Source organism: Pundamilia nyererei, unplaced genomic scaffold (genome assembly GCF_000239375.1).
Source record: "Pundamilia nyererei isolate P.nyererei 1_Seehausen unplaced genomic scaffold, PunNye1.0 scaffold00178, whole genome shotgun sequence".
Classification (NCBI taxonomy): domain Eukaryota; kingdom Metazoa; phylum Chordata; class Actinopteri; order Cichliformes; family Cichlidae; genus Pundamilia; species Pundamilia nyererei.
Window position 1 is genome coordinate 29,946 of NW_005187579.1, and position 16,760 is coordinate 46,705.

Below are 16,760 nucleotides of genomic sequence, written 5' to 3' on the forward strand. Positions count from 1 at the left end.
CAGGAGTGTGTTTCTGCTGTACTTGTCTTCACTCAATAACTTTTACAGGCTTGCTAGGTGTGTGCATGTGTTTGTGTTTCTGCATAAAGAGTACACCATGAAAGACTAAACTAAAGTGCGAAACTAGAACCATTTCCTTCACTTCAATAACATTGATGTGCATTTGTGGATTTTCCTTTTACCTCAAGTATATCCTGTTGATCCCACGAGCCCATCTATGTGATGAGCTGATCCAGGAGCAGTAAATGTTGTAAATATAAGCAGCAACATTGTGTCCAGTTTATTGGTTTTCTCTTGCACTACACCACTACACATTAAAAAGATAAACAAATATATTATTTCGGGCTTCCTATAATAACTGCAGCACAACTTATCAAACATATTTACACATATTTCTATCATACTGTAAGTATTTCTGAAACCTAATATGGGTTTTCATGACCTGAATGTTATACTGGAAAAAAAAAACAACTAAAAACTAAACAAAACAAGATTGTTAAAATAAAATCTAATGCTAAAAAGGTATGCTTTAGTATCATGTCCATCATTATGTGCAGTGATGAGCCTTTTAAAGACACAAATAGTTGCTTCATCAATGAAATTTATTTCCTTTTTGTTAAACATTTTTACTGCATAAAACTATGTATCTGTAACAATAGCAAAAATACGTTTGTCACATTATTAGCATTTCTGTGCTATGTTCAGTATGCGAGCTGTCCAAATTGGGCACGAGTAACCTATGCAGGTGCAACTTTAGAGACTTCAGTGGTGGATTGACTTGATGACTCTTCATCGTCACCTCCGCTCATTCCCAGCATCTGCCTTATACACGAGCGGAACTAAGAGAGAACAAAGAGAAAGGTTTTGGTCACTTCTTATTAATCTGTTTAGTAGTCCTTGTAAAAAGCCATCTTAGTCACATTAAAGTGTCTCAGGGGAGATGGAGGGGACTCACAGACCACCACTCAGTGCAGCATTAGCATGTTACCAGCAGTGATGGATAAAAGCAAAAGCTGGCACAACAAAAGTCAGCGTGATTGGAGGGCGGTAACTTATTATTTACTCCCTCTTGATGTTTTTTTTTTTTACATTTTCATGAAAATTGACAATAAATGAGTGTCTTCTTTTTTTTCCATGTTTATTTAGGCTCAACTGTCTGTCAGATTTTGTCTTGGAGGATGGGTCAACCCTTTTGTATTTTCTAAAAGCCACCATTAGGGGGCGTCCGTGGCCAACTCAGTCACAAGCTCAAATAAAAACAAAACAAAACACAAAGCTGATGATCCATGTTTGTTACCCTGCTTAAACTAAGCAAAGCTTCAGTTTAGTGAAATGGATTCAAATTTAGGCTAAGTTAAATTTATTTCACTTTGAGCTGCCAAAGATTTTTACCTGCTTATTGAGGAGGATGTAAATGACTGGGTTGTAGACTGTGGAGGCCTTTGAGAAACAGGAAGGAATGGTGGCCAGTCTCAGGTCGAATGGCTGCCCACGGTTATTCACAACCCAGATGGCAAAGGAGGTATATGGCATCCAGCACACCAGAAAGCCCAGCACCATAATCACCACCATCCTGGTCACTTCCTTCTCTGCCTTCTGGGTAGAGGCAGACTCTGCTTGGGCCTTTACTGCCTTTTGAGACAGATCATTTGTCAGAATCAGCATCAGACTGGAAAATTGTAAGTATAAAAATATATTTTTCCTTCATTCCCACCCCTTCCCTGGTTTGCTTTGCCTTCTAGTATTTCTCTTTAATAAACAAAACTAAACACAACACAATCGCCCTAAACATAGGATACGACAATTGCTAACCAATGTCATATTGCCTACCGCTTTCAGCATGAACAGCAGCTGTGAGTAGCAGAAGACGATGGTGGAGAAAGGGACAGCAAAGCAGAAGCAGAAGAGGAACATCACGTAGGTTTCATTGTTAAACTTGTTGCCTGTTGTGTACCAGTCTGGGCCACAGGAACACTGCATGCCCTCTGGGATATACCTAGAAAGAGAAACAATTATTTTCCGCTGTGGTATATGTATACATATGTTATTAGCCCTAAGAGAACCATTTGCATCAAGGTTACAGCAAATGAATTATAAAGTGCTTAATCTATATGTACTCACCTGCTCCATCCAAACAGAGGTGGAAGTGCAGCGCTCAGACCGCAGACCCAAGTCAATCCACAGCATGCTATAGCGTGGCTGGACTTGAAGGCAAAGTTCCCAAGTGGCTTGCACACAACCAACCATCTTTCAAATGCTACCACAGCAAGAGACCACAGGCTAACCATACCTGCAAGAGGACAAAGATAACGATAACTACGTGAATATTTAGAAACAGCAGCTGCTTTTTATATATTGGCTCACATAAGCACATAACCAACAACTTCTTTAACAACAACAGTGCCTTATGTGGCATTCTTTGAAAAAAAGAACATTTTGGTGCTCAAAATAAAGTTAGCTTTATATAGTACCATACGGTATGCAATGATACTGGCACCAGTACAGTGATAGCTCTATTTCTCCTACAAATAAGGACACAATATGGATTTTATGTGTCATGTGAAAAACAAATAGCTTATTATTATTATCATTATTATTATTGCAGTTCAGATTTTAAAAAAAATCCCTATTGAGAGCGCTTTGGTTGACAAAAAGTGGCATAGGTCAAATCTCTCACACGCATCATTTTAATTCGAGTGTAATAATATGATGCATGATGTAATCCTTTTTTCTTACTTAACAAAGTCTATAATTATGCTCCTTACCACCAAGAGTTGCTGTAAATCCTTCAATCTTGCATGCAATTGGACCAGGGAACATGTATTTAAAAGCAAAACAGATGAAGCAGGTGAAAGAGCCCACAGAGGAGACGAGGAGGTTCGCAACAGCCATGTTCACCAGGATGTAGTTTAGATGAGACCGGAGCTTCTTGTATTGGACAGTACATGCGATAGTGAGGACATTGATGATTGTGCCGGCCACCCACAAGAAGAACATAAATGCTGACATGGAATAAAAGATCATCGGGCTTCCTAAATGGTCTTGGGGAACCAGGTATGGGCTGAAGGCTGTGATATTGTTGGTGTCCAGAGGGACGGGGATCCAGAAGTCATCTGGGAACTCAGTGGGACGATTTCCTCTCATTTTCTTAGATGGAGTTTGCGATCAAAATCTATATCTAAAATATAAAAAAAAAAAAACACTTTAAAAGGCTTCAAATAAACTGCATCTAATTTCAAATAGTACTCAGAGATTTCATTTTTCCCTCCGTCTTATATCTGAGATGCTCGTCTGTCTGAAGCAGAGTTAACAGCGGCATTTATAGGAACTTTGATGATTGCTGAGGCTCAACATAATTGGCTAAAGGACAGGATTTAAAGCTTTCCTTGCATTCCGATAACAACATACCCTACCCAATAGCTAATACACAGATTACTATCGCATTACCAGACTTGGCAAGGATCATCTCATTACATCCTAGTGTAAGGGCAGTGTGTTTGTGAACCATATAATCTGATCTACAGGGACTTCCAAGAGGTCAGTGCATGCATCTCACCCTCAGTACTCCTTTTTTCTGGCACAATTATTTTTCACCAAGAAGGAGTAATCAGACTTATGGAAAAGGTTTTTCTATCTGTCTCTTCATCCCTTATCTTGCTAACTACTCATCAGATCTACTTTACAGTTGGTGGTTACAGGTCCTTTGAATGAGTCATTGGTCTCTTTTTGGGGGTCTTCCCTCTATTGATTGGCAACATTATCAAACCTTTAAGATCAAATTTCTTCCCCTGCCGAGGATATCACATTCCTCTGTGACCTCTTAATTATGTCACCACTTCAGACAGCATAGTTTATATAAACTTCCACTGCAGTGAACACCGCTCTAGGCAAAATGTTAAACCACTGACAGGTGAAGTCTGTAACACTGATAATCTTGCCAGAAACTTTCTTGAACCATTGGATTTTGGTGTTTATGTGGATGTTATTTTTGTTTGTTCCAGAACAAGCAGACCCCCCTCCCCCCAGCACTGGAAGCAGTCTGACCCAGCAGGACAATGTCCTGGAGTAGGTACTGTCACAAAAACATCTTAGGATTGGCTTGAGTTACAAAACAAAAAGTTCAAGCTGTTGACCTGGCATTCAAATTCCACAGATCTTAATTGGATGAAGCATCTGCCTGTACTTGACCTATGAGTCAGGACTGTCTTGGTATCCATCCATCCATCCATTGATTTTCCTCCACTTATCCAATTCTAGATTAGGAAGGTGGTGACTGGAGTCTGTCCCAACTACAATAGGGACAGATCACCAGTCTGTGTATTGTATATATTTAATTTTCTGCCTGTAAACTCCATTTTGGCAGTTTGCATTGAGTAACAAACTTACAGACTCACTTTTAGAAGCCATGCAAAAAAAATACTTGCTCATCCTACTCTCAAACCTTTACTTTTACTACATAGTAAATGTTTTATACAGCTGATTTCTAGAGGTCATCAGAGGTCAACCAGCCCCCCCACATTAATGGAATCAAACAAAACTGGTGTCAATCAACTGTGCTATGTTTGTGCTGCTTGGTGCTGCTAAAACTGTCGTTTGTGCTGCCTCTGTTTTAACAATATTAATGAAAATGTAAAGGTCAAAGGTCAACCAGCCCCCCCACATTACCCAAATCAAAGAAAAATGATGTCAAACATTTGTGCTACATTTGTGCTGGTTTGTGCTGCAAAAATTTTCATTTGTGCTGCTATCATTTCAAAAATATTAATAAAATAATGTCTTGATGCATGCTTAATCATCCAGGTAAGTTCCAAAAGGTTGATTCTGTTCATCTGGACATTTTCAGTGGGAGAAACGTTTTGTCACTCATCCAAGTGACTTCTTCAGTCTCAGCTGACTGCAGGTTTCCCCAACCTTATAAACAGTACATTTGCACAGCGAATTAAACTAGCACCACTGAATGAACAATGGGCTGGGGGGTTAGTTCCATGATTGTTAGAATGCAAATTCTTATGACCATTGATCAACGACTACTAATCCAATACACAGATTCTCGAATGGCCATGAGTACCATTCACAGAGAGTTGGGGAATGGCTGCAATCACAGCATTGAAAGATGGCGAAAGATGTACCCTTGGGCCCCCCTTCTCGATTCAGAGATGGTCAGCATCTCGACAGCCTGATGGACGAAGCTGTCTCTCAGTCTGGCCCAGAGGCTCTTCAGTGTCCTTCCTGATGGCAGCAAGCTGTTGAAGGGATGAGTGGAGTCACTTGTAATGGAGAGGACCTTCCGGATGAGGCACGCGCAGTAGATCTCCTGGGGAGGGAGGCAAGAGAGGTCCCCCCAATCCTCTCCGCTGCTCTCACTACCCGTTGTCATTTTTTTCCTGCAGGACCCAGTGCAGGAGTCATACCACACAGTGATGCAGCTGGTGAGGATACTCTCAACTGTGCCTCTGTAGAAGATGCACATAATGGGGGTTGAATCTCTTGTGCTTCTCAGTTTGTAGAGGAAGTAGAGTCGCTTCACTCACATTGTTTAGTCTCGTTATTCAGACTAATCCTTAATCACCGTGTCTTGTTAAAAACCCACATTCTTCTTAAATTTTTAATGTGAGTTGACATATTTTAAGACTAGCACACGCAGATCCCCCTTAAACATCGAATTCAACCCATTTACAGTGAAGCTGCATTAGCTTGCACACAAAAAACAAGCACTGCTAGCCCTGCTTGCCCCAACTGAAAGACGCTGGTTGTGTCTTTCAGTTTTAGTTCAGTGGTTGTGTGATGACACATAGCTGACTAGGGAATATTAACTAAGCAGGATGGCCCATCAAAAAAAAAAAATCTTCCTCCCGCCCCTGGGGGCGGTCTATCCTATCGGGTCCTCTACCAGAGGCCTGAGAGCTTGAGGGTCCTGCGCAGTATCTTAGCTGTTCCCAGGACTGCGATCTTCTGGACAGAGATCTCCGATGTTGTTCCCGGGATCTGCTTGAGCCACCTAGTGCTCCGATTACCACTGGGACCACGGATACCTTCACCCTCCACATCTTCTCAAGCTCTTCTCTGAGCTCTTGGTATTTCTCAAGTTCCTCGTGTTCCTTCTTCCTGATGTTGCTGTCATTCAGAACCGCTACATCTATCACTGTGGCCATCTTCTTCTATTTGTCTACAACCACTATGTTCGGTTGGAGCCACCATTTTGTCTGTCTGTATCTGGAAGTCCCACTGCTCTGTCATTCTCCACCACCCTTGAGGGCATCTTCCATTTTGACCTTGGGACTTCCAGGCCATATTCTATGTTTGTTTTGGGGTTGTTGTTTTTTTCATTTCCAAACCTATAAGGTGACAATTGATACAGGTGGACAGCTAGTTTTTGCTGCTGGTGACAGAGACCTGGCAGACACTGTGACCCTGTCTTTGTTTGGATAAGTTGACCAAACATAGTAATTTCACTGACTTCTGGTTGAAAAGTCCTTTTGCATAAAAGTCTTTTGCGAAAAATCCCACAGCTCCCGTGATTGACGCTAGCACTTTTCTGAAGAATTCATGGTCACAGTTGTTTTTCTAGTCTTATGAAAGACAACATGATGTTAGTTAAACTGTGGTCTGAGAGTCAGAGAGGATGACAAACGAGGGTAAGGTTAAGAACAGATCTACCTAACTGAACAGTCACGTTGCAGTTACATGTGTATCCGATGTCCATCAGTGTCTCAGCCATGCCCACTCCTTCACTGATCATGTCCACTTTCAAAATACCAAGATGGCTGAAGGATATGACTATGGCTCATGGTGCTTATGTGAACTACAGATTTTTATGTTATAAAACACCTTTTTGAACAATATAATATTTTGTATTTTGGTTGCATGAGAGTGACCTGAATGAAATAAGTTTGAGACAATAAGACAAAAACATTTCGCTAATAAAAGTGCAAATACATATTAATCACACGCTTAATAAATATCACATTTAAAATGATAACAAAAATACTTTTATATAGCACACTATAATATACTCTCATAGTGCACTTTTTAACAACTTCTAAGTGTTGGAGAAAAACACAGAGCAAGTGAAAACGTGTTTTCAGTCAAGCACAGAGATTCAGTAAAGATTTTGTGTCTGTTTTTTATTTGTATTTTCATTTTGCAGATTATTCCTACTTAAATCATGACATTTTTACATATGATAAAATACATGTACATTCTTTGTAATTTACAGTTCAGAAATCAGCGAGCATTGACGTGTTGCCTAAGCAGGCCCGACTTTGGAAACTTCAGTCACCGATTGTGTTGTTGAGCTCTCCTCCTCACCTCCTCCCATCCCCATCATCGCTAACATACATGTACGGAACTGCAAGGGAAAAACATATTTGTAGATTAAATCTCCTGTGCAAAGTTATAAAGTATCATATTTTTTATGCATAAAAACAGCCCAATTATTTATAGCTTTAGGACCACAGCTAAGATATGATACAGCCTATATAAAGTTAAGAAAATAGGTTGGTTAGTAGACTTTTGCACCAAAAACATCTTCAAAGCACGAACATCTTGCCCAAGGACACGTGTATGGACTGGAGTCGCCAGGGATCCAACAACTGACTTGTTGCTCTACCTTCTAACGGAGTCACAGCAAGGGAACTGAGCCATTGACCCCCAGATTACCCCTACCTATAACCCCTTTTATTTACATTCCTTCTAAATGGGACAAAAATTAACCAAACATGTTGTTTAAGTTGGATATAAAAGAGTCACAGTAGTGAGATACACATAGATAAAGTAGAGCATCGATTCAAAGCTCCGGCACATCAGATAACTTTAAAACATGTTGTTTGGTGTATTAAAAACCAGGAGAAGACAACCCATTTGCTTCTAAATAACTTAGTACTTACTCGGCACAGCATGTAACTGACCTGTTTATTAAAGACCACATAGATAACAGGGTTGTAGACTGCTGAAGCCTTTGAGAAACAGGACGGTATAGTCGCAAATCTCAGATCGAATGACTGCCCACGGTTGTTCACAACCCAAAGAGCAAAGGAGGCATATGGCATCCAGCACACCAAGAAGCCGAGCACCATAATCACCACCATCCTGGTCACTTCCCTCTCTGCCTTCTGGGTGGAGGCAGACTCAGCTTGGGCCTTGGCTGCCTGTTAATGTGGGATTGATCAGGGTCATGTTGGAAAGGTTACTTTGAAAAAAACCACAAGTCATGTGAATAAATAGAAGAGTTTACGTTGTGCTTTGATCTTGCAGATATTAATAATACTAAGCGTGTCAGTTTGAATGGTAAGTAGATCTGGCCTGTTAGATCTTGGCTTTGATAGGATATAAGACAGCATTTATTTAAGTATACATGTTTCTCAGTCATCAAGAGAATAATTTCAGTAGACCAAAACCATCTCATTTTGTCTCACCATTTTCAGTGTGATGAGCAGCTGGGAGTAGCAAAAGATAATCGTGGTCAAAGGAACAGCAAAGCAGAAGCAGAACAGGAACATCACATAGGACTCATTGTTGTATTTGTTGTTTGTGGTGTACCAGTCTGGCCCACAGGAGCACTGTAGGCCTTCTGGAATATACCTGCAAGGAAAAGTAGAAGCACGTTCTACTTAAATGCATTGTGTTGCCAGCTGATTTTCTGAAGTATGTTGTGTCTGTTGCTTACCTGCTCCAGCCGAACAGTGGAGGAGCTGAGGCAAATACTGCAAAAAACCAAGTGAATGCACAGCAGGCTATAGCGTGGTCGGGCTTGAAAATAAAGTTACCGAGCGGCTTGCAAATCACAAGCCATCGCTCGAAAGCTATCACAGCAAGGGACCACAGGCTTACCATACCTGCAATGACAGGAAAACCCTTTAACTCCCTCTAGAAATCAGCATAAATAAGTCTATTAAAAGGGAGATGGGCTACAACGGATTTTTACAGTGTTGTCTGCAGCCAATGACTTACCACCGAGTGTTACCATGAAACCTTCAATCTTGCATGCTAGCGCACCAAAGATGAAATATCTGAATGAAAAAGTGCAGCAGGCAGTGAAGGAGCCCACAGTGGACACAAGAAGGTTTGCTGCTGCCAAGTTCAACAGGATGTAGTTGAGGTGAGATCGAAGTTTCTTGTATTGGATGGTGCATGCAATGGTAAGGGCGTTGATGAAAGTGCCAAAAATAAATACGAATAACATGAAAACTGCCATGGCGTAAAAGGTGGCAGTATCCCCCAAGTGGTCCTGTGGAACCAGAAAAGGGCTAAGTGACGTGATGTTGTTTGTGTCCAGGCTGACGGGTATCCAGAAGTCTTCTGGCAGCTCCATATCACGTTTACCCTTCATTTTGCTTATTTCGAACAACGTACTCCTGCTGATGTTACGGCTCAAATTAGGTATCGCGCAGGCTCTGCCAAATAATAAATTTAAGGAGCAGACATGAACGCTGTGCGGTTAGGAATTCTATCGTCTCTTGTCTTTATTGGCTGTGTGCGTCGTATTGACGTTTATAAAGGGTTTCATGACACTGATCGCTATAAAGTGGTTAATTGATTATTTAATTGACTACGTAATTAATTGACTAATTTAATTGCCTTCATAGCTTTTCATTTTATTAACTGGTGTTGATGCTTCTGTGGTTTCCAGTTCTGTGTTGCGTGCTGTGATGCTAAATTCTGAGATTTGGTTATTTGACAGATATCTGAACTAACAAGTATTTGAATCTGGGAACAAACACAAGCATATTTGGACTTCCAAAAATCTGTGCAAACCTAGATATGTTTTTGGCATCCAAACTTGGTTAAAGAGGTTAATCCCTCTTTCCTAAGGAAGTTCCCTGCCGGTCTTCACCTGCTAATCTGGTTTCCAATCACATTATATTTGATAATCTCTTGTTAAGTGGATTACACCCTATTTTGCATGGGGATTTAACTCAAGCTTTGTGTTACCTTCCTGGCATTTTGCTGCCTTTACTGAGCTTAAGGGAGCGTCTTTGTTGCACTAGCATGCAAGATTGAAGGTTTTATGGTAACACTCTGTGGTACGATTTAAGCTGGCGGGTTAATCGCAGAATTTGCTCATTGTCGTCCCAACGATCCAATACAGAGGAGGATGTGCATAAGCATACTTAAGAGGAAGAAAGTTAGTGGAGGAAAATAGAACTATTAAACTAGCTTGCTCAACACTTTCTTATTTCTAACTTTATTTCATTTTAATGGGCAAAAAGGTTGTAGACTATTTCATACAGGAAAAACAAAATTGCACAACCTCAGCAATTTGGTGTGTATGTGAATATTAACAAAATACAGCTATGATATGCAGCCAGTCAGCAGCAGTTTATAAAAAATCAACCTAATCACATGCATTTCCACTCGAAGCAGGTCCAACTCATGTTGAGGAGTCTTCATCCTTATTTCTGCTCATCCTCAGCATCTTTATTTAGTTTTTTTTTTAACATTGAAAAAAAGATGTTGATAAAAATTTCTGTTTCTATAGTTTATTTATATAAGCTGCTGTTTCCTGATGCATTTGCAGCTGCTTTAATAAGACATTTTAATTTAAACCTGTTTGTTAGTTTATATTATTTTTGAGATCTTTTAATTATGGAAAGGATAGGGACTTCTACAGACAGCAAGTTTCCAGAATGTGGAGACACGTGATGTCCATGCTGTTCTTTTGTGCTTGCCAAAAATTGGCAGGAGATCCTAAAGATCTGTTTATCAAGGACAACATGGACAACTAGGTTAAAGACTGCAGGGGATCTTGGAAAAGACAGACACTATAGAAGCAAATCTCAAATCAAAAGACTGATGGTGGTTGTTCACAAGTACAAAAGCAAAGCTGAGATGTATCATGTCAGGAAGCCCAGCACAAAGATCAACACCATCCTGGTCACCTTGTTGTTGGGCTTCAGGGTGGACGCAGATCCAGCTTGGGTCTTTGCTGCCTGTCAAGTAAGAAAACAAGATGACTTACATGGCTTCTGCATGTTCAGCAAGTCACCCATCTGCTTGTTTCATTACAGAAAATTTACCTTTGCATAGTATGTAGTATGTGTGATTTTCTCCACATCCACAGGAATGGGGCAGTTTTTGTGTGATGCAGCATCTATTGTAGGTGTGCTGGAGTAAAGCAGCAGAGGGAGTGGGAATACATTTACAGGCCTGTCAAACATTTAAATACTTAATTAATTCAATGATTAAACAATTATTTATTCATTAAGTAAGCGACAGCATTAAGAGGGTTGTGGGTTTGAAACTGCATGGGGCCTTCCTCTGTGGAATTGTTCTTACTGTGCATGTGAGGCTTTTCTCAGGAAGTTCACCCCATATAACAAAAACCTATATGACAAGTTAATTAGTAGGTCTTAATTGGAATTTTATGTAACTTTGATCTTGTCACTCTCTGAAGTTGGCAGTCACCCTGTCCAGGCTGTACTCTGCCTCTCACAGTATCAGCTGACTTGACCCCTATGACTGTAACTGGATGTATTGATGGATTTATCCAGAAAAGGAAAAAGCAAATCCTCCAGGAATATCACCAGAAGCAAGAAATATAAAAATGAAAAATTAGATGCCAATATATGTTTTTAGGGTATGCTCAATATAATGAACATGAAGTAATGGCTATCTACTGACAAACATGTTTCCACAGATAAGCAAACACGTTAGCGAGTGCCAATGCACAAGATGGTTCAATTAGCTCCACTATAGAGGGAAGGACACTGTTTTGGGATCTGCTAATCCAGGTACCAGCGCTATTACGACAGCAAATCACATTCAGTCTGATCTTGATTAACCTGCTTGCTGTTAGTATTAGGATGGATGATCTTGACCTTCATTATCGTATCAGGCTCAAGAAAGGATTATCCGATGTAGAGGATGGATCTCTGCAGACGGCAGAGTTTGGGCATTTTTTTCCACTTCAGAACAAATTACAGCAGGACAGATATAATGTTGATAGTCTCTTCATGACAAGTAGGTGAAGAAAGTGGGGAATATTGTCTTTGTGAGTTCTACTGTGGAAATGCACACTCACTGTAAAAAAACAACAACAACAAAGAAACTGTGTAATTTAACAGTGTTTTCCTATTAACTCTCCAGGAATTTAAATATATTAAATATCAACAAAATTACAAATATAGACTGTGGACTTACAAGTCAAACCTGTAACTGTGAATGACGATATTTTCCCCACATAGAAACACTATAAAAGAAAGACTATTCACAAATTCAGCTCGATTTCAGAAATATATAATTGTTTTAATGCTGTAAATACTGTACATATATGACATTTGATGCAATGAGTGCAAATTAATAGGAAAAGAAGTCAAAGTATAGGTTCTGAAATTTTGCATACATTTGCTTATTATTTAGCAGACATCTTGTGTAATTATAAAGCTTTTACAGTAAAATAATGCTTTAGCTGTTAAAGCTGTAAGTTCCTAAACAGTAACAAGTAAACCCGCAATCTCATTATTGTAAAAGGACATTTGGACCAACCTTAAATCAGACAACTAATGCCAGAGTTTCACAAAGACTTGACCCAGACTGCTGTCTTTATTTGACAGATGTTGTTGTGAATGTGAATGACACATACAGTACAAGTACATATGAGAATTCTAAGGACTGTCTGCTGTACATAGTATATGTATATTTTTTAAAAATAAAATTAATCAAAAATAGGTCATAAACACATTTAGTGTACATGTTGGTGGTTAGCACCCTGCCATCATCTCTGCACATCCTCCACCTGTGCCTTCAACACAAACACCTCTTATGCCCACCTAGCTCAGCCTGCTCTGGCCTGTGACGGTTCAGTTTTGGACCTTAAATAATAAAAGCATTGAGAACATTAAAAAAAAGTATCCTACTTTGCTCCCTAGACTGCTGTCATTTCCTTATGAGGCATTTTATTTGGGGCAATGCCATTGTAATGAGCTTCTGCCAGCAATAAAGAAATAATATCAGTCTCCACCAGGTGGCATGCCATCCAGCTTCAGACTACCATACAAACCCACCAATCCATCCTCTCGAAATTTAGCGTATGAGAGGTCCAGAATTATTTGCCGTAGATGTCTTCTACCCCTAGATTCTTTACTTGGGACAATAACATGAAGTGAGGTAAATGGTTGTCTGTCTCTCTGTGTTTGCCCTGCAACACATTAGTGATCTGTCCAGAGGGTATTCTACCTTTTGCCCAGTGTGAGCTGGATAGGCTTCAGCCCCTGCAACCTTAAATTCAAACCAAAGAAGATGGATGGGCTATGGGTGGGTGGATGATGGATGGATATTATTGGCAGGTGATAGATGTACATTTAGGCAGTTACCATTCCAAACAGAAGGCACAAAAGTAGCCTGCTAAGAAATAGAATGGATAATTCCTTTGTCCAGACTCTTTCATAAGCAACAAGGTAAACCTAAAAGATGTGTTTTGACTCAAAAGTGGTCCTCAGTCCACTGCATTCCAGTCGGAGATTAACTGATTTTTGTATTTTCCCATAAATAATAATAATGACAAATCTCACCGCCTATTGAAAAGGTGCAAATGGTGCATACAAACTCACCAGACTGCAAGAAATGTAGTGGCTGTAATAAAAGTAACTGGGTTTATTCCACCCCAATACCTAAATGAAACCAGCGCCCATGTTTGCATTTTCTTTGTCACTGTTGTCATTTTTCATCAGGTTAATATGGCTTTGTGTGTGATTAGGAAAGCAATTAAGATAACATCCATTTAGAACAGAGGGTAAATGTAAGACCATCAAGGATGTGACGCTGTTCCTGTCACTGTGTTACTGTGTTTGTACACTGGTGTGACCCTCCGTGCAAGTCCCTAAAATGAAGCATTTGGTAGAAAAAAAAGAAAACAAAAACATTTAGGTACGTGTTCTGAAGATGCTCAGTGAAGATCTGTGGACGATCACAGGATGTGTGAACAAAAAACTAAATGATGTGCAATCTGGTGCATGATGTTTTCTTTTTAAATAACAAAATGCATAGAACTCCTACTTTACAACCTTGCTCATCATTTGTGACAACTCTGTGCTGTGACAAATCAACCCTTTACAAGATTATTTACCTTTAGAATTCCTGAATATAAGTTTATAAAGCCAAACAACCTCACAGATGTGGGCACAATATGAATATGAATGAGTCAGACAGCCTGCTGTAGTGGTGGGAGGGAAAAAAAATCCCTTCTCAAAATCCCGCTCAAAATCCTTGATCCGTGTCACTTGAGTGACATCATGATCTCTTTAGGGTTTGAAAGCTCAGCTCTCCTGCCATTATCTAAGACTCTTAATGAGTGTAAACAATTACTGGCATCTGAGCACCACTGACCTTTCTCAGTCTGCTGTACTCATCCAGGTGAGCTCATGTATGAGAAACATGGACAGTATGTCAGTATGTACTACAAAAAATATATATGTGCTGTGTTTTCGTGACCCAATCTGGTTAAAATCTAAACATGACGATAATAATAATGACAATAAAAAATACAGTGACACTGATCAAGATTTTTCACAGTACAGCATGTGTAGCCATCACTCAGCAAGACGTGAACAAGAGTATTTTTCCAAGTGTTCCGTGATCTCTGCTATTTCCTTTGTTTTCGTTCTTTAGGCAGAGGTCGTGCTTGGCTTTCTAGGAAGCTTTCATCCTTTTATCTCATCATTATCGTCATGACGGCCCTAACGAGTTTCCAATCTGTCTGTTGAGACTTCCGAGACATAATCCCTTTCCTGCGGCACGCATGAAATGTCCACTGAAATGGCTTTACCATTGTAGTTTCTTTCTTTCTAGTTCTTTCAAAATAAAAACAATCTTGACCAAACACAATATGAGGAATAGTTATTCTTTAGTTTTTCTGCATCAATGGCAATTTTCTTCATTTTAGGTTTGATCAGAAAAACAAAGGGACCTATTTGAGTGTGCAGCTGTAGTTGGACCTTATAGCCTATTTGATGGTCATTTCCAGCGTTGTGCAAAACTCGTGAATCATCCTTCATTTCTTTATATTCTGATGGGCTTGAAAGTCAATGGTATGACTTTATTTATTCTTCAAAACACTGTGAACTTTCCTAGGCAGGTTTTCTTGTGATTTCTTTAAGAAGTCTTCAGGAATAGTTCTCCAGGCTTCGTGAAGGACATTCAAAGCTTTTCTTTGGATGTTGGCGTCCTTTTGTTCTGTTCAATAATGTTGAGCTCCCCACTCTGGGGAGGCCAATCCATGACTCGTGGTGTTTCACTGTGTTTTTTCTATCCAGGTATGGTTTTACTACGCTGGCAGTGCGTTTGATATCATCATCCTGAAAATAATTCTTTCCAGAGGGTAAGGTCTCTATATTGCATAATGGATCAAAATCTGATGGAACATTTCTTTGTTCATAATTAGATCAGTCTTGACAAATCCCCAACACCACTGGCTGAAATACAGCCCCACACTGTGATAGAGCTTTTTTTCGTTATGCGTAGACACAACATTGCTTCATTTTTTGAGTTAGGTGCAATTTTTTATGCTTGAATAATTGATAGGTTCGTGTTAAGCGAGTTAACAAACAATCAACTGGCTCCTTGGAAATAAAATACAAGTAAATGGAGGCTGGCTCAAGACAGTCATGTATATAAAAGTGGCTTGGTTTTTAATTTGTTTGTTCTTCCTTTCTTTTTTAAAAAATTTTCTTTATATGACAGCAGTGAGTTAAACGCGTATATAAATCACAGCACTAAAACCTGTGCTGAACAGCTGGCTCCCATCTTTACTCTGACTGAATGACTACAAACCTGTCGCCTTGACGTCTGTGGTCATGAAATCCTTTGAACGACTGGTGTTAGCCCATCTGAAAGACATTACAGGCCACCAGCTGGACCCTCTGCAGTTTGCCTACCGGGCAAACAGGTCAGTGGATGATGCAGTGAACATGGGGCTGCATTACATCCTGCAACACCTCGACCGCCCGGGAACTTATGCCAGGGTCCTGTTTGTGGACTTTAGTTCGGCTTTTAACACCATTGTGCCTGAACTTCTCTCCTCCAAACCCTCCCAGCTCAGCGTGTCACCAGCTACCTGTCAGTGGATCACCAGCTTCCTGACAGATTGAAAGCAACAAGTGAGGCTGGGGGAGATCACCTCTGAAACTCGGTCCCTCAGTATTGGTGCCCCTCAAGGATGTGTCCTCTCACCACTACTGTTCTCCCTCTACACTAATGACTGCACCTCCAAGAACTCGGCTGTTAAACTCCTAAAGTTTGCAGATGAGTCTGCATACCGGCAGGAAGTTGAGCGGCTGGTACTCTGGTGCAGTCAGCACAATCTGGAGCTGAACACTCTTAAGACTGTAGAGATGACAGTGGACTTCAGGAGACATCCCTCAACTCTGCCCCCCCTCACCATATCAGGCAACCTAGTGTCAACTGTGAAGATCTTCAAGTTCCTGGGTACAACCAACTCCCAGGACCTGAAGTGGGAGACCAACATCAACTCCATCCTCAAAAAGACCCAGCAGAGGATGTACTTCCTGAGACAACTGGGGGAGTACAGTCGACACAGGAGCTGCTGATCCAGTTCTACACTGCGGTCATTGAGTCTGTCTTGTGCTCCTCCATCACAATTTGTTATGGTGCAGCCACTAAACAGGACAGGAGCAGACTGCAGCGGACTGTACGGGCAGCAGAAAGGATCATTGGCGCCCCCCTGCCCTCCATCCAGGATCTGTACCTCTCAAGAACCAGGAAACGGGCAGGGAAAATCATCACAGACCCCTCACACCCTGGACACA

The 16,760-nt window shown here is 40.5% G+C and overlaps 2 protein-coding genes and 1 long non-coding RNA gene across 5 annotated transcripts in view; all 3 read right to left on the reverse strand.

Moving 5' to 3' along the window:
* Positions 1 to 257: 257 nt before the first annotated feature.
* LOC102205659 (blue-sensitive opsin) lies at positions 258 to 3,278 on the reverse strand. The gene is made up of 5 exons (XM_005746371.1): positions 2,766 to 3,278; positions 2,122 to 2,290; positions 1,831 to 1,996; positions 1,393 to 1,632; positions 258 to 839 (listed from the first exon to the last, which is right to left on the reverse strand). The coding sequence occupies exons 1-5, from the start codon at positions 3,142 to 3,144 to the stop codon at positions 738 to 740; spliced, it is 1,056 nt and encodes a 351-aa protein (XP_005746428.1). The 5' UTR covers positions 3,145 to 3,278; the 3' UTR covers positions 258 to 737.
* Positions 3,279 to 7,105: 3,827 nt separating this feature from the next.
* LOC102205940 (blue-sensitive opsin) lies at positions 7,106 to 9,449 on the reverse strand. 2 transcript variants are annotated; one of them, XM_005746372.1, is made up of 5 exons: positions 8,950 to 9,449; positions 8,666 to 8,834; positions 8,415 to 8,580; positions 7,908 to 8,147; positions 7,106 to 7,348 (listed from the first exon to the last, which is right to left on the reverse strand). In XM_005746372.1, exons 1-5 carry the CDS (start codon positions 9,326 to 9,328, stop codon positions 7,247 to 7,249), a joined length of 1,056 nt encoding a protein of 351 aa, XP_005746429.1. In that variant the 5' UTR covers positions 9,329 to 9,449; the 3' UTR covers positions 7,106 to 7,246. The 2 variants fall into 2 exon arrangements, with proteins under 2 accessions (XP_005746429.1, XP_013769672.1); XM_013914218.1 differs by lacking the exon at positions 7,106 to 7,348 and having other exon boundaries at positions 7,364 to 8,147.
* Positions 9,450 to 10,729: 1,280 nt separating this feature from the next.
* LOC102206518 (uncharacterized) overlaps positions 10,730 to 16,760 on the reverse strand; it is an 8,327-nt gene continuing 2,296 nt past the window's right edge. Inside the window, exons 2-3 of one of the 2 annotated variants that reach the window (XR_312066.1) lie at positions 11,016 to 11,103; positions 10,730 to 10,928 (exon numbers count right to left, since the gene is read on the reverse strand). This is a non-coding gene — a long non-coding RNA (uncharacterized LOC102206518). Of the gene's footprint in view, positions 10,929 to 11,015; positions 11,146 to 16,760 lie in introns of both variants that reach the window. The other variant, XR_001290536.1, reaches the window with a different exon arrangement.

What these genes read in the sequence shown, in the direction of transcription:
- LOC102205659 (XM_005746371.1), bottom strand. Translation starts at nt 3,144, where the DNA reads ATGAGAGGAAATCGTCCCACTGAGTTCCCAGATGACTTCTGGATCCCC. An exon ending in CCTCTGTTTGGATGGAGCAG is followed by an intron (nt 1,997 to 2,121) that starts GTGAGTACATAT and finishes TTCTCTTTCTAG; the next exon opens with GTATATCCCAGAGGGCATGC. An exon ending in ACATCCTCCTCAATAAGCAG is followed by an intron (nt 840 to 1,392) that starts GTAAAAATCTTT and finishes GTTCTCTCTTAG; the next exon opens with TTCCGCTCGTGTATAAGGCA.
- LOC102205940 (XM_013914218.1), bottom strand. Translation starts at nt 9,328, where the DNA reads ATGAAGGGTAAACGTGATATGGAGCTGCCAGAAGACTTCTGGATACCC. An exon ending in CCACTGTTCGGCTGGAGCAG is followed by an intron (nt 8,581 to 8,665) that starts GTAAGCAACAGA and finishes TTTTCCTTGCAG; the next exon opens with GTATATTCCAGAAGGCCTAC. An exon ending in TGCTCATCACACTGAAAATG is followed by an intron (nt 8,148 to 8,414) that starts GTGAGACAAAAT and finishes CCACATTAACAG; the next exon opens with GCAGCCAAGGCCCAAGCTGA.